Source organism: Syngnathus acus, chromosome 3 (genome assembly GCF_901709675.1).
Source record: "Syngnathus acus chromosome 3, fSynAcu1.2, whole genome shotgun sequence".
Classification (NCBI taxonomy): Eukaryota; Metazoa; Chordata; class Actinopteri; order Syngnathiformes; family Syngnathidae; genus Syngnathus; species Syngnathus acus.
In genome coordinates this window covers 18,665,586-18,681,231 of record NC_051089.1, presented here as the reverse complement: position 1 = coordinate 18,681,231, position 15,646 = coordinate 18,665,586, and the positions used below count along the sequence as shown (strand labels likewise).

General features: G+C 47.6%; 1 protein-coding gene and 1 long non-coding RNA gene across 2 annotated transcripts; both read left to right on the top strand.

The window, feature by feature from the left end:
- Positions 1–4,800: 4,800 nt before the first annotated feature.
- Positions 4,801–5,946, top strand: LOC119120864. The gene is made up of 4 exons (XM_037248089.1): positions 4,801–4,941; positions 5,043–5,621; positions 5,741–5,797; positions 5,914–5,946. The coding sequence occupies exons 1-4, from the start codon at positions 4,918–4,920 to the stop codon at positions 5,944–5,946; spliced, it is 693 nt and encodes a 230-aa protein (XP_037103984.1). The 5' UTR covers positions 4,801–4,917.
- Positions 5,947–12,102: 6,156 nt separating this feature from the next.
- LOC119120085 lies at positions 12,103–12,551 on the top strand. The gene is made up of 2 exons (XR_005097434.1): positions 12,103–12,250; positions 12,440–12,551. It is a non-coding gene; the product is annotated as an uncharacterized LOC119120085 (long non-coding RNA).
- The last annotated feature ends 3,095 nt before the right edge of the window (positions 12,552–15,646 follow it).

Here is a 15,646-nt window from a genome sequence, read left to right as displayed (position 1 = left end):
GGGGTGTGATGGGTCACTGATAATATTACGGGCTCGGGACACGCAGCGCTGGGATGACAAGTCCTGAATGGAGGGAAGAGGAGCCCCGATGATCCTCTCTGCTGTCCTCACCACTCTCCTCACGTTCTTCCAATCGGAGGCGCTGCAACCTCCACACCACACCGAGAGACAGCTTGTCAGAATGCTCTCTATGGTGCTTCGGTAGAACGTCCTCATGATGGGTGGGGGCAGGTGGGCTCTCCTCATCCTCCGCAGGAAGTACCAGCTCATTGGCCTAGTGGTAGAGTGTCCGCCCTGAGACTGGTAGGTTGTGGGTTCAAACCCCGGCCGGGTCATACCAAAGACTATAAAAATGGGACCCATTGCCTCCCTGCTTGGCACTCAGCATTAAGGGTTGGAATTGGGGGGTTAGATCACCAACTGATTCCCGAGCGCGGCACCGCTGCTGCTCACTGCTCCCCTCTCCCCCAGGGGATGGATTAAAATCACACGGGGATGGGTTAAATGCAGAGGACAAATTTCACCACACCCAGGTGTGTGTGACGATCATTGGGACTTTAACTTTAACTTAACTTAACTGCTGTGCCCTCTTGACCAGTGTCGTGGTGTTCACAGTCCAGGTGAGGTCGTCTGTGATGTGGACCCCCAGGAATTTAGTGCTGCTGACCACCTCCACAGCTGAGCTGTTGATGATCAATGGAGCGTGGTGGGGCTGGTTCTTCCTGAAGTCGACGATGATCTCCTTCGTCTTCTCCACATTCAGGATCAGGCTATTGTCTCTGCACCAGCCCACCAACTGCTCCACCTCCTCTCTGTAGTCCAGGTCGTTGTTGTCACTGATGAGGCCCACCACCGTTGTGTCGTCTGCAAACTTCACGATGTGATTGGTGGTGAACCTGGGGACGCAGTCGTGTGTCATCAGGGTGAACAGCAGGGGGCTCAGGACGCAGCCCTGAGGGGAGCCTGTGCTGAGGGTGATGACATCTGAGGTGTTCTGTCCGACCCGGACTGACTGAGGTCTGTTGGTGAGGAAGTCTAGCAGCCAGTTTCGAAGGGGGGTGCTGAAGCCCAGGTGTTCCAGTTTTCCCACCAGATGCTGTGGAATGATGGTGTTAAACGCTGAGCTGAAGTCCAGGAACAGCAACCGCACGTGGGTGTTCCTCTCCTCCAGGTGAGCCAGGCTCAGGTGGAGAACGGAGGAGATGGCATCCTCAGTAGAGCGGTTCTACCGGTAGGCAAACTGGAACGGGTCGAATGTTGGGGGGAGTCTGGAGACGATGTGTTCTTTGAGCAGCCTTTCGAAGCACTTCATCATGATGGGAGTCAGTGCCACAGGTCTGTAGTCGTTCAATGAGGTGATTTGAGGTTTCTTCGGCACCGGAATGATGGAGGCAGCCTTGAAGCATACTGGCACTGTGGCTTGGCCCAGCGAGATGTTAAAAATGTCTGTGATGACACCAGCCAGCTGACCTGCACATTCCTTGAACACCCGCCCAGGTATGTTGTCGGGGCCTGGGGCCTTACGTGGGTTGACTCTTCTCAGACTCTTCAACACGTCGGCTGAGTCAAGGCAGAGTGCCTCCTCTTCCTGATGGGGAACAGATTTAACTGCAGGAGTGCTGTTTAGTGCCTCAAACCGCCCAAAGAAGTTATTTAGACCAGTGGTCCCCAACCTTTTTTGCACCACGGACCGGTTACGTGTCAGAAATATTTTCGCGGACCGGCCTTTATATAAATAAATATATTTATATATTTATTATTTAAATATTTATATATATAAATAGGATGAAATAAAATGATACGACTGGCATAAAAACAAATATAAACCACATAAAAATAAAACGTTGAATTCGTGGGAGCACCGAGCTCTTTTCTCAGAAATGAGCCGTTCCCATCTAGGCGTAATCGGAGACAATGACACCCGAAGTGGTTACGGTTTGTCTTTAAATGCAGGATGCTTGGTCTCCATGTGCCGAAGCAGGTTTGAAGGCTTCATTGCCTCGTTAGCTAGCCTTTCGCCACATATGCGGAGTGAACTTGGCGCGTCAGAGTCACCTGTGGCGATAAATCCATATTTTAAGTAGGACTCCAGAAATGTTCTTTTAAATGCAGCTTTCCTTTTCTTAGAAGTCGTAGCCTCTTCTTCTTCAGTGTCCTCATTGGACGTTTTTCCCTTTCCGAAGAAGCTTTCCAAACTTCTCTGTTTCTTGCTCATTTTTGCTTGCCTTGCGGGCTTGACTGTGGTGACATGTCACGTGACCGAGACGAGCGCCCTGTGTCAAGAGTCCTTATTTTTCAGATGCACTGACAGATGTAATTGGGAGAGATTCGCCAAATTTTTTATATTTTTCGAAATAAATTCTTACTCATTTTTGCTAGCTTTGCGGGCTCGACTGGGGAAACATGTCACGTGACCGGGACGAGCGTCTTAATCTGAATGAATTGATCGTCAATGAAAAAAAAAAAAAAAACATTTTCTTTTTTTCTTTTTTTTTTTTTTTCCTGTGCGGCTCCGCGGCCCGGTACCAAGTGACCCACGGACCGGTACCGGTCCGCGGCCCGGTGGTTGGGGACCACTGATTTAGACCATTTAGGAAGTCAGCATCAACCTCACCCACCGGGGGGGAGGGTAAGTTGTAGTCAGTGATCGCCCGTATGCCTTGCCACATACTCCTGGTGTTATTGGCGTCGTGGAAAAAATCCTGAATTTTTCGACTGTGGCTTCGCTTCGCTAACCTGATGGCACGGTTCAAGGTGGCTCTCGCTGTCCTCAGTGCCTCCTTGTCACCAGACTTGAAGGCTGAGTTCCGTGCTCGTAGCGTATGACGTACCTCCTCAGTCATCCAGGGTCGTTGGTTGGCTCGGGTGATGATGTTCTTAGTGGTGCTGACGTCCTCGGCGCATTTGTTGATGTAGGCTGACACAGTCATGGCGTACTCATCAATGTCGATCTGATTGTCATGTGTTGCTGCTGATTTGAACATGTCCCAGTCAGAGCACTCAAAGCAGTCCTGGAGTGCCTCCATGGCCCCCTCAGACCACACCCTCACCTGCTTCACTGTGGGTTTTGCTCTGATCAGCAGGGGCCTGTACGCAGGGATTAGCATAACAGATAGGTGGTCTGAAGAGCCGAGGTGGGGGCGGGGGGCTGCTCTGAATGCATCTTTTATATTGGTGTAAACCAAGTCCAGAGTGTTCTCTCCCCGAGTTGGAAAATCCACGTGTTGGTAAAAATGAGGGAGAATAGTCTTCATGTTAGCCTGGTTGAAGTCCCCAGCAATGATGAAAACACCCTCTGTGTGCGTGGATTGCAGCTCACCGATTGTCCGATAGAGAACGCTCATGGCCTCTTTAGTATTAGCGCTAGGAGGCACATACACAGCCGTGATGCTAACAACAGTAAACTCCCTGGGCAGGTAGAAGGGTCTGCAGTTAACAGTCAAAAGCTCGATGTCCGAAGAGCAGAAGCTGGCGACAGATCTAGCATTTTTGCACCAGTTGTTGTTGATGTAGACACACAGCCCACCTCCTCGGGATTTACCGCTTAGTTCGCTGTTTCTGTCGGCGCGGAATGTTACGAGCCCCTCCAGGCTAACGGCGTTGTCCGGTATTGATGAGTTCAGCCATGTCTCCGTCAGGATGAGAGCGCAGCAGTTTCTGACCTCCCTCTTTGAAGAGAGTTCCAGTTGTAGATGGTCCATTTTATTATCCAGTGAGCGGACGTTGGAGAGGAAGATGGATGGAAGCGGCGGTTTGTAGGGGTTAGCTTTTAGCTTAGCCGTTAGCCCACCTCGACAGCCGCGCTTCCGCCGCCGGTCACACCGCCTACGCTTACTCCTCCTCCGGCGTGTGCTGCCCGGCGAGCCCGCTGCATCGTGAGCTTCTGGGGCTAGTGCCCGAAGCACTCCGAGGCTACGTAAACAGACTAGGGTAGTTGTGGCTACGAGTCCAAAAACACTTGATGACCGTACCTCCAGCAGGCGCTGGCGATCATATACTAACCTACTGGATGGATAGACTAAACTTTGTGTTGTTTGTAGTGTCCTAGGCGGCATATTTTGTGAAAATGCTCGTCGGTCGTCGAGAGCCGTGGCAGCCGCAGCCGACTGGGACGCCGCCATCTTGAAAATAGGAAAGAAAGCCTCTGAAACAGCCGCGATCAATTCTATCCCAGGTCTCGACACCGGGGTCTTTTTTATTTTAAAGGGACTGGCGTCCGGAAATGATGGAATTAATCTAACTATAGAGGCTTTGCAGTCACGTGGTTTTATCACGTGATTTTGTGTTATGCCGCCATCTTGGCGGTCAACCGGTCAGCTCGTTCCTACGTGTTCGTACAGATTCAGTTTGATTTCTGCGCTACATTTTCACCGATTTCATCCGAATTATGGCTGATTTGCTATCCAATGAAGTTGGGCATTTGGATGAAGAATCCAAGAAACGTTACCGAGAGAAGTTGAACCTTGTTGGCACAACGGATCCGTACCTTTTACCGAGAAGCATGCTAAAATCACCTGAGCATTTTGCAACAGCCGACCAGCCTGATCTCTCATATCCAGATATTTATAATTACCTCGTCGATTCACCATCTCCGTACACTGGAAAGGACCTTAAGGCATACAAGAGTCTGGATGCCTACAAGTATTTTACAGCAGGTTTTGTGCATGATGGGCTGATATGGCAGATTCCAAACAGAATCGATTTCTTCTCATGACCAAGGTAAGGAAAATATCATATTGAAATCTGAGAAATTAATTCCTACAATAAAACATTACATAATTTCCAACTATTCAATATAGAGCTTATGCAACAATTTCTACAAAAATACTTTTTAGAATTCATGCTTGATAATTCCTTTTGGTCTCTTGCTCAAAATGAACCAGGTTTAAATTTTCAAGCTAATTTAATGAATGATTCATGAGAAAATTTACCAAATGCCAGGTAAAATATGCATAAATGGACAGTAAGAGGTCTAGCCTTGTATATTATATCCAAATTAGGGACTGATAATAATATAAGGTATGTCATATTATCTGTTTCAGGTAAAACACTCTCAACGGATGAATGATCCTCCCCTCAGACCTTGGGTAGCAATAGCGAAAGATGGTCAGATCCTGTGCTGCCACTGTACCTGCATGGCTGGATTGGGTGAAACATGTTCACATTCAGCAGCATCCCTGTTCGCCCTGGAGACATTAATACGTATGAAGACGGCCACTTCATGCACATCACTACCTTGTCAGTGGCTGAAACCATCAGCATCGCACATAGAATATGCTGAAGGATGCAATATCGATTTTGCCCGTCCAGCCCAGAAACGAAAGTCAGAAGTTTCAACTCCTGAGGAAAGTGCTGCGAGAAAACTGCTGAATGTTCCTCCACCAACTGAAGAGCAGAAAGCTGCCTTTTACAAGGCTTTGTCTGAATGCGGTGGAAGACCAGCAATTTTGAGCATTGTCCCTGACTATGCTGACAACTTTGTGCCAAGGGCAGTGAAGCGAAAGCTTCCTGTACCTCTCTCACAGCTGTACGATTCTGGCAATATGAAACTCAGCCCAGATGAACTTGCACTAAAATGCCGGTCAGAGCTGGAAAAGTTACATTCCATTACCAGAGAGCAGGTTTGTATTTTTTTCGCACTTAGTAATTAATATATATATCATAAATAATTTATTGTTCTCCAACCTGTTACAAATAATCTAATCATAGTGAAAACAATTTTTAGTAAAATGTTTTTCAGATATCTGCGGTTGAAGAAGAGTCCAGGGGCCAAGCAACATCACATCTTCACCAGCGGGTAGTTGATCATTTTCACAAGGGACAGACTGGGAAATATTGACAAGTGCTGCTGCTGCTGCCAATGCCCTCTCGCGGTCTCTCTTGCGCTGCTTGAGATTTTGTCTTCTCTCAAAGATCTTCAATGAACATTTGAGTTTTCGTTTGTGAGGTGACTGGGTATGCTCAAATATACTTGGCACATAGTCTGGGGATAGTGGATCTTCGCTTTCTGCACCTGAAACAATTAAACAATCACATTATTCATAATGACTACCATAAATAATTAAGCACGTTGTTGAAGGGGATATACCCAGTTCAGTTTGTTTCGTAATGGCATTTCATAACTTGACATATTAAAAAACTCAATAGAGTGAAATCATTCAGTAAACTGTACCTGTCTGTTCAAGTTGCTACCATTTTTATTTTTTGTTTATTTTTGCATGATGCCTCATCTGATTGGCTTGAAAACTTAACCAATAAAAGTTTTAACCTTGTGCCAATGGCTTGAAAACTTTATCAATGTAGATTTTACCTTGTGCCAAATGAAGTAACAAAAAGCCTCTTGTTCAAAAATGCTTCATTAAAAAAACATTTTTCACAAGGTTCATAATAATTTCTTTTGAAATTTCCTAATGCATTCACTCATGAGAATTAATTGTTCAATTCCAATATGATTTTTAAGCCAATCAGATGAAGCATCATGAAAAAATAAACAAAAAATAAAAACGGAGGGGGGGGTGAACTGAAGAAATCATCCCATTCCCTGCCTTGCTGCTCTTGCTGCCTTTCTAAAAATGCACCCAGCATTTTCAACAATCATATTTGTATCATCCCATATTGTATTATTTCACATTTTGTGAAACAAATCAGGGGTGAATAGTTTACATACCTGCTATGACGTGCTCATTGCATATCCTTGTGTAAATCGTAGGTTTCCATCGTTCACGACGAATCGCCGCGATCCATTTATCGCGTTTTTGGATGTTTGCCGGAAATCTATAGAAGGTTTATCGCCTCGTCTATTGCTACATCCAACAGCACAGCAGGTTTCCGGCATTTTCAAGCTCAAATAGCAGCAGATGTAACAAGAAAGCGTGTGTGAGTCGTTGACCGGCACTGAAATGTTGACCGGCAAGATGGCCGCCAAGCTAATGTGCGCGGCTGATGACGTCAGCTGCAAAGCCTCTATAGATTGATTACTTGAACAGCAGTTAGACTCGGAACGAATCTTCTTTCCGTACCGGCTTAAATAAATTCTTGTCTAAATTCTAGGAATGTTAGGTTTGCGAGCAATGCTCTTCCATCTTTCACCACTGTACTTACTGTTAGGTTTATTTTCTTAAACATCTCACAAACAATAAGGAGAGAAGACGTTTTTGGTTTCTTGCGAGGAGAATTAGGAGAGCTGTATGGTCCTCCCACAATTACCCCCGCAAGGAGAAATAGGAGAGACGCTGGTCTCAACTACTCCCAAAAGTATATATGTATATATATATATATATATATATATATATATATATATATATATATATATACTTTTATATATATATATATATATATATACATACGTCATATGATGGCGCCGCCTCCTCTGGACATGTCCTTTGTCACCAGGATGACATAAAGGACGAGAAATTTGATCGATGGATTTAATGATTTGGAGTGACACAAATGATGATGTTATATGATGGCGCCGCGGATGGCAGCCACGGTGAGTCGCTCTCTGTTTCTTTGTCTTATTTTGTGTGTTTTCTGTGTCCTCTGCTGTCCATCCCGGATCACTTTTACCAGAGAAGCGCTGTTAAACATCGGACAGTCTTCTTCTGGTATTTTCTCTCCTGTTCTCTCTGATTCAGACTGTTTGTCGGAGATTCTAGCCGGAGCGGCGGTGCTATACAAGCTAGCGCGACGACGGCGGCGCGGAAAACGAGCCGGAGCACTCGTAAGGCTGAGGCAGAGAGGGTTCCGTTCTGCCCTACCGTCAATTCATCTGGCGAATGTCTGCTCCCTGGCGAACAAGATGGACGAACTGCTGCTCCTCACTTCAAGGAACACGGACTTCAGCAGATCCGCCGCGCTGTGCTTTGTTGAAACGTGGCTCAGCGAACGAACCCCCCACCACGCCGTGGAGCTAGCGGGGTTTCGGCTAACCAGGTAACAGACATGGAGAAACTTCTACCAAATTCACTAATCATTGTTCTGGGTGATCTTAACAGGGCGAACCTCGCACACGAACTCCCCAGATACAGACAGCACGTAACGTGTCCCACCAGAGGGGCACAGACTCTGGACCACTGCTACACCGTGATCAAGGATGCATACCACTCTGCGGCTCGTGCAGCTTTAGGACTCTCGGACCACTGTCTAGTTCATCTGATCCCGGCCTACAGGCAGAAACTAAAAACTTCTAAGTCCTGTGGAGAGCCCAAGGCTTGCTAACCAGCTAAACAGGTTCTACTGCAGGTTTGATCGGTCCTCCCACACAACGGGACTTCCTGCAGCACAATCTACATACTCACCTTTCCCCACAACTGCTCTGTCCACACCTCTATCATCGTTGTCACCCACTCTCTCTCTTGCAGAGGCCGCGCCCGCACTCCAGATCCGCGAGGAGGAAGTGCGCCAGATGTTCCGGAGACAAAAGACCAGGAAGGCACCGGGCCCAGACGGCGTGTCACCTTCCTGCTTGAAAGTCTGCGCTGAGCAGCTGGCGCCCACCTTTGCACGGATCTTCAACCGTTCTCTGGAGCTGTGTGAGGTGCCCTCGTGCTTGAAGAGCTCCACCATCGTTCCAGTGGCCAAGAAGCCCGCCATCACAGGTTTGAATGACTACAGACCTGTGGCACTGACATCTGTGGTCATGAAATCTTTCGAGAGGTTAGTGCTGAACCACCTGAAGGATGTCACGGGCCCCCTGCTTGACCCCCTCCAGTTTGCCTATACCGGGCTAACAGGTCAGTGGATGATGCGGTCAACATGGGACTGCACTACATCCTGCACCACCTGGACACACCAGGAACGTACGCCAGGATCCTGTTCGTGGACTTCAGCTCGGCGTTCAACACCATCGCTCCTGACATCATCCAACAGAAGCTCATCCAGCTTGCGGTGCCTGCCTCCACCTGTCAGTGGATCACCAGCTTCCTGACCAACAGGAGACAGCGTGTGAGGCTGGGGGGCATCACATCTGACACCCGGACCACCAATACTGGAGCCCCTCAGGGGTGCGTCCTCTCCCCACTGCTCTTCTCTCTCTACACCAATGATTTCTCCTCAGGTGACTCTCCTGTGAATCTCCTGAAGTATGCAGACGACACAACTCTCATCGGACTGATCCAGGACGGTGATGAGAATGCGTACAGACAGGAGGTGGAGCGGCTGGTCCACTCGTGCAGCCAAAACCACCTGGAGCTGAACCCGCTCAAGACCGTGGAGATGACAGTGGACTTCAGGCGTGACCCTTCACCACTTTTACCCCTCACTATCCGCAATACTATTCTCTCCACAGACACCTTCAAGTTCCTGGGAACCACAATCTCTTGGGACCTGAAATGGACCGGTCACATAGACTCTGTCCGGAAGAAGGCCCAGCAGAGGCTGTACTTCCTGAGACAGCTCAAGAAGTTCAACCTGCCGCGAGAGCTTCTGAAGACCTTCTACACTGCCATCATCCAGTCTCTCCTCTGCACCTCCATCACTGTCTGGTTTGGATCAGCCTCCAAACAAGACAAGCACAGACTGCAACGGACAATCAGGACTGCAGAAAAGATCATTGGAATCAACCTCCCATCTATCCAAGACTTGTACCTGTCCAGGACCAGGAAACGTGCAAGGAACATCTCTACAGACCCTTCTCACCCAGGTTGCAGTCTGTTTGAACTACTCCCCTCCGGACGGCGTTATAGAGCTCGGTACGCCAAAACCAGCAGACACAGAGACAGCTTCTTCCCCCAGGCTGTTGCTCTGATGAACTCACACCACTCTTAGAGTCTCAGAGTCATTACTGTGCAATAACATCCTGCTCTCCACACCTTTTTTGAATTTGTCTACACTGTTTGTACTATGTGTCCTCTCTGCATCCATTGCAGCCTGGTCATCCTGGAAGAGGGACCTTCCCATCTGTGGTCTCTTCTCAAGGTTTCTCATTTCCCCTAGCTGGAGTTTTGAGTTTTTCCTTGCCCTTTTGGGAGTTTAAGATCAGGGGATGTTTGAGAATATTTGCCATTTTTCACATGTCCTGAGTGTTGTTAGTCACAGAGGGTGTGATTTACCGAAGTCAAATTCCTTGTTTGGCACGCTCAAACATGGCGAATAAAAAACTCTTGAATCTTGAATATATATATTCGAACGTCCCGGTTATCGAACAAATCGGTATTCGAACAAAAAATTAGAGATTTTTTTGCTTCGGATGTCGGACGAAATTCGGTTGTCGAACCTCGCGAGATGAGCCGAGAGGACCCGCATGCCAACTGACTCCGTTCGTTATTACGTTCTCGTTACTCTGAGTATTGCATCAACTCTAATCATGCCTCCAAAGGAAGCAAGTGGGAGCAGTAAAGCCATCCTAAAACACAAAGACGCTCCTAAAGCAATGCGACAGTGAGCGCCCGGCGCGCTACGGTTGCGCGATCGGACCAAATTAAGCTCCCTGCGCACTGCGGTCCACTTAAATTTTGGAAAGTCCATTAGGACTTTAAAAATATTTTCTAAATTGTAGCGACCGCTCTGTCACAATAATGCGATCAGAGTGTTTTTCAAGGCTCAGGAAGCCCTTGCAGGTGTTTCAAGTTAATTAGATGATTCAAGTGATTAGTTGAATACCCGACTAGTATACGTATTCATGATATTCCAATATTTTGAGACAGTGCCGGCTCTATGCAGGGGCAAGAGGGGGCAACGCCCCCTCAAACAGATGTCCTGCCCCCTCGAATCAAACTTTTAGAAGTGAAAAATCCGCTGATAGAAACACACGTTAATCGGCCCCCTCTCTTCTCTCATGTCGGTACAGTGTGTGTCCTCGCACAGCCTGCTGTCAGGACTCCGCGCCCCTCCGCAAACATCCAATCACTGTGAGTATGCAAATGAGGCAAGACGCAGCCAGAGAGTGTCAAGTTACAGTCAGCGTGGTAGGAGTTGGAAGAAGCAGTAAAAACTCCACCAAACTCGTCGTAATGACCCGTGATATAACTAATGATTAACGACAACTCAAATAATAGTTAATATAATGTGTAAAAAAAAAATAAAAAAAAAAGAACATGCCCCCTTCACATTTCTGACTGCCCCCTCTTATGTGCATTCCTAGAACCGACCCTGTTTTGAGATAGGATATTTGAGTTTTCTTAAGCTGTATGCCATAATCAGCAATATTAAAATAATAAAAGGCTTGCAATATTTCAGTTAATTTTTAATTAATCCAGAATGTATGACATTTTTGGTTTTTTAATTGCATTACAGAAAATAAAGAACTTTATCACAATATTCAAATTTTCTGAGACAGTCCTGTATATAGTATATAAATCTGATGGGGTCTCGGGTGTGCCGGAGCCTATCCCAGCAGTCATCGGGCAGTAGGCGGGGGACACCCTGAACTGGTTGCCAGCCAATTGCAGGGCACACAGTGACGAACAACCATCTGCACTCGCACTCACACTGAGGGGCAATTCGGAGTGAATTCTGTGCCGTGCTGTAAATTACACACAGACATTACCTGCTTGTTCCATTTATTGTGCTACCACTGAAAGCACATCGTGGGTTGGTGTCTTTCATTGTCGTTGGTTTGGTAAGACACCAATGTTTTTCAAAATTAATTGCAATCTTACCTACCTACAAACCGGATTCGATTGAAATTGGGAAATTGTGTAAAATGTAAATAAAACCAAAATACAATGATTTGAAAATCCTTTTCAACCTTGGGGACGAAACGGTATAGAAAATGGATGGGTGAAATTGTTATTTTTTCAGGTATGAGGGTTTTTTTTTTTTGAAGTACAAAACGTTTGACCCCAATCTATCGCCATAAACTTTGGCGAGTTTGGCGAGCTTTTCAATAACAATCAAATTTTGTGAAAGCATAAAAGACTGAGTTGAGCGCCAAATCCATTCAATTTTTTTGGTAGCTGTTTGATAGTTTCAATCAGTTAATTGATTCAATCAATTTCATAATTCAGGTAACGTAAACTGACGCCAAATCGCCAATTTCATTAATCTTTTCTGGTAGCTGTTTGATATTTTTAATTAGTTAATTAATTCGATCCATTTCATGACACTTGGGGTTTTATGACACTTTATGACACATTCGCAATCTAATTCAATGGGTTTTAGTGTAGTTTGTCCAATTGGAGTTGCCGTTATTGACGTCATCAAAATGCTCCCCGAGCGGAACTGCTACCAACATCGGATAAAGAGTACAAGTGCGGACGTACAATGTCCTCTTCTGGTATGACCCGACAGGCGTTTGATGGAGGAACTGAAGGTTGTTATTTTGTATTTGATTATTATTTTCTTCCTTTAACAAAGCCTCCCAGTCAGTCAGGTTTAGCGTTAAGACAATTTCTTCGGTTATACGCTCAGCAATAGTTGCAATATCTACAGTTTCAGCCTTTTTTTTCCTGATTCATCTATTTTTTAAAGCAGTTTCACTAATTTTGTACCTCTTGTACAGGAAATAGGAAGACGCTGTGTCCATTTCACGGCTGTAAACGCGTCTACACGGATGAGAGCGCTTTGGAGAGTCATGTTAGGGACCATGGAATCCCAGCGCAGTCTCTCCCTGGTAAGTGATTCCAATGACGGTAAATTGGTCAGCATGAAACTTTAAATCAAATTGCATATATTGTCTGTCATTGACATATGAATTTTTTTATAATTCAATGCGGCCACCCGCCGATTTGTAAATTTCGCACTAGTGTCGGGCAAGTTACATCCGAAATGTATTATTACCTCTTACTAGTAGTGATGCCTGTGGGGCGTGTTTGGAGAGGCAGAGTGCACTCCGTTCCCATTCATTTTCGAATGCAGCCAGCACTGACGCACTGTGTTTCCAGTTGGCTTTTTATTGATGTAAACGCATTTACAGGCTGCGCTGTACACGCACTGGTTTTTGATGCACTCTGAATTTCGGAATGGAAAAATTAAGCAACGCACTGAATTTCTGAACGGTCACACTTGAACAAGTGCACGCCCTGTGTGAATTTCCGGACGCCCCCTCGTTCATATTGTTCTAGCAGGCACAGTCTCTATTATTGTCGCTTTGTAGTTGTTCAAAAAGGAAACTAAAAACAGCTTCCAGAATTGGCCATTGAATGCAGAGGAATCTCCGCCTTGTGTTGTCCAAACTGTAGCGATATCCGGGCTGACTCACAAAGGAGGGGGCAATAAACAGTCTCTTGATGATGTATGTATACAAATACGCATGTCGAGTCTGAAAAAACGATAGTGTCCATCAATGTTCCCTCTAATTTTTCCTGTATCTGGGCATACACACAAGCTCCCTGAGCAAACTGAGGACTACTGTGAGCAACATCAGGTGGCCAACCCGCGGCTCGCTCTTTGCCGGGTTTCATGCAGCTCGCTTCGCTTCGGGGGGGGGGGGGGGGGTAGGTTAATGGGACGTCAAACGCTGTGTGTTCGCTTCGCTTGTGCACTGAGAATGTGCGGGCAGTGCGCGATTGCGCACGCGCGCAGCTTAGAGGGAACATTGGTGTCCATCGTAAAGTCAAAGTCTGCTTTATTGTCAATTTCTTCACATGCCAAGACACAAGAAATCGAAATTACGGTCCCACTATCCCACGGTGACAAGACATAGTACACAATATACATACAAGTAAACAACACAAAAAATAAAAACAATTAGGCACAAACAATGAATAAATAAGAGTGATGAATAAATAATAAATAAACAAATAACATAATAAATAAGAGGAGCAAAAATGGAGCAAGTGTGCATACAGCAGACAGTCAGAATATAGCGCAAAAGTACAGGACGCTACGCAGAAGGGGGGAGAGAGTTCAGGATCCTAACAGCCTGGAGTATGAAGCTGTTGGTGAGTCTAGTGGTGCGGGAGCGCAGGCTCCCGTACCTCTTCCCAGAGGGCAGAAGATCAAACAAAGAGTGAGCGGGGTGACTCACATCACTCACAATCATGGTCGCCTTGCGGGTGAGATGGGAGGTGTAAATGTCCTTCAGGGAGGGGAGTGAAGCACCAATAATCTTACCAGCCGTGTTCACTATGCGCTGCAGGGCCTTCATGTTGTATTCAGTGCAGCCGCCACCCCAAACAGTGATACAACTGGAGAGGACGCTCTGAATGGTGCCACGGTAGAATGTAGTCATGACGGCCGGAGGAGCACTTGCTCGCCTGAGTTTCCGCAGGAAGTACAGGCGGCGCTGAGCCTTCTTCGCCAGTGATGCGGTGTTGGTGGACCAGGAGAGATCCTCACTGTTGTGCTCCCCCAGGAACCTGGTGCTGCTCACTCTCTCCACCACAGCACCGTCGATGGTGAGCGGCAGGTGTTGGGTGTGAACCTTCCGGAAGTCAACAACAATCTCCTTGGTCTTGTTGACGTTCAGCAGGAGGTTGTTGTCCCTGCACCACGTGGTCAGAAGGTCAACCTCCAACCTGTATTGAGTCTCGTCGCCCTTGGTGATGAGACCCACCAGAGTCGTGTCGTCAGCAAATTTCAATATGCGGTTGTTGCTGTAGGTTGCAGCGCAGTCATGCGTCAGCAGGGTGAAGAGCAGCGGACTGAGCACGCAGCCTTGGGGGGCCCCCGTGCTCAGCGTGATGCTGGCGGAGATTTTGTCGCCAACACGTACCACCTGAGGCCTCTGACAGAGGAAGTCCAGTAGCCAGTTGCAGAGGTAGGTACTGAGGCCCAGCTTGTCGAGTTTGCAGATGAGTCGTTGTGGCACAATGGTGTTGAAGGCAGAACTGAAGTCCACAAACAGCAATCTCACATACGAGTCACTTCTCTCCAGGTGGGTGAGGGCCGAGTAGAGGGCAGAGCAGATGGCATCCTCAGAGGACCGTTTGGCTCGGTACGCAAACTGGAAGGGGTCTATGGTGGGGGGCAGAATGGATCTGAAGTGCTCCATGACAAGCCGCTCAAAGCACTTCATGATGATGGGCGTCAGTGCCACGGGGCGGTAGTCATTGAAGCAGGACGGAGCAGGTTTCTTCGGCACAGGTACGATGGTGGCAGCCTTGAAACACGAAGGGACGATGGCCTGCTGCAGGGAAATGTTAAAGATGTCCGTGAAGACACCCGTCAGCTCCCCAGCGCAGTCCCTCAGCGCTCGACCTGGGATGTTGTCAGGGCCCGCTGCCTTACGGGTGTTGATAGCGGCAAGCGCCCTCCTCACGCTATCGGCAGAGAGGCACAGGGGCTGCTCGTGTGGAGGGGGAGGGGTCTTCAGCGGGCAAGTGCTGTTCTGAGCGTCGAAGCGAGCAAAGAAGCGGTTAAGATCGTTGAGCAGATGGATGTCGCCCTCACAGCTCTGCGGCGCGGGCTTGTAGTCCGTGATGGTCTGAATGCCCTGCCAAAGGCTCCGTGCGTCCCAGCTGTCCTTGAAGTGGGCGGTAATCTTGCAAGGAGAACGCCCCTTTTCGCCTCCTTGATGCCCTGGACAGGTCGGCCCTCGCTGTCGTCAAGCCAGCCTCATCCCCCGCTCTGAAGGCCTTGTCCCTGGCCCTCAGCAGCCTGAGGACAGCCCCTGTCCGCCATGGCTTCCAGTTAGCCCGAGTGACGATGAATTTCGAGTGGGTCACATCATCAATGCACTTCAATGCACAGAGTCAGTATACTCCTCTACGTCCGTCCGATCGTTGCAAGTGGCCGCTTGCTTAAACATTTCCCAGTCAGTAGAGCC

Coding starts and splice junctions, on each gene's coding strand:
- LOC119120864 (XM_037248089.1), top strand. CDS start 4,918: ATGAGAAAATTTACCAAATGCCAG. Junction 5,622..5,740: donor ATTCCATTACCAGAGAGCAG/GTTTGTATTTTT, acceptor AATGTTTTTCAG/ATATCTGCGGTTGAAGAAGA. Junction 5,798..5,913: donor CATCACATCTTCACCAGCGG/GTAGTTGATCAT, acceptor CTTCTCTCAAAG/ATCTTCAATGAACATTTGAG.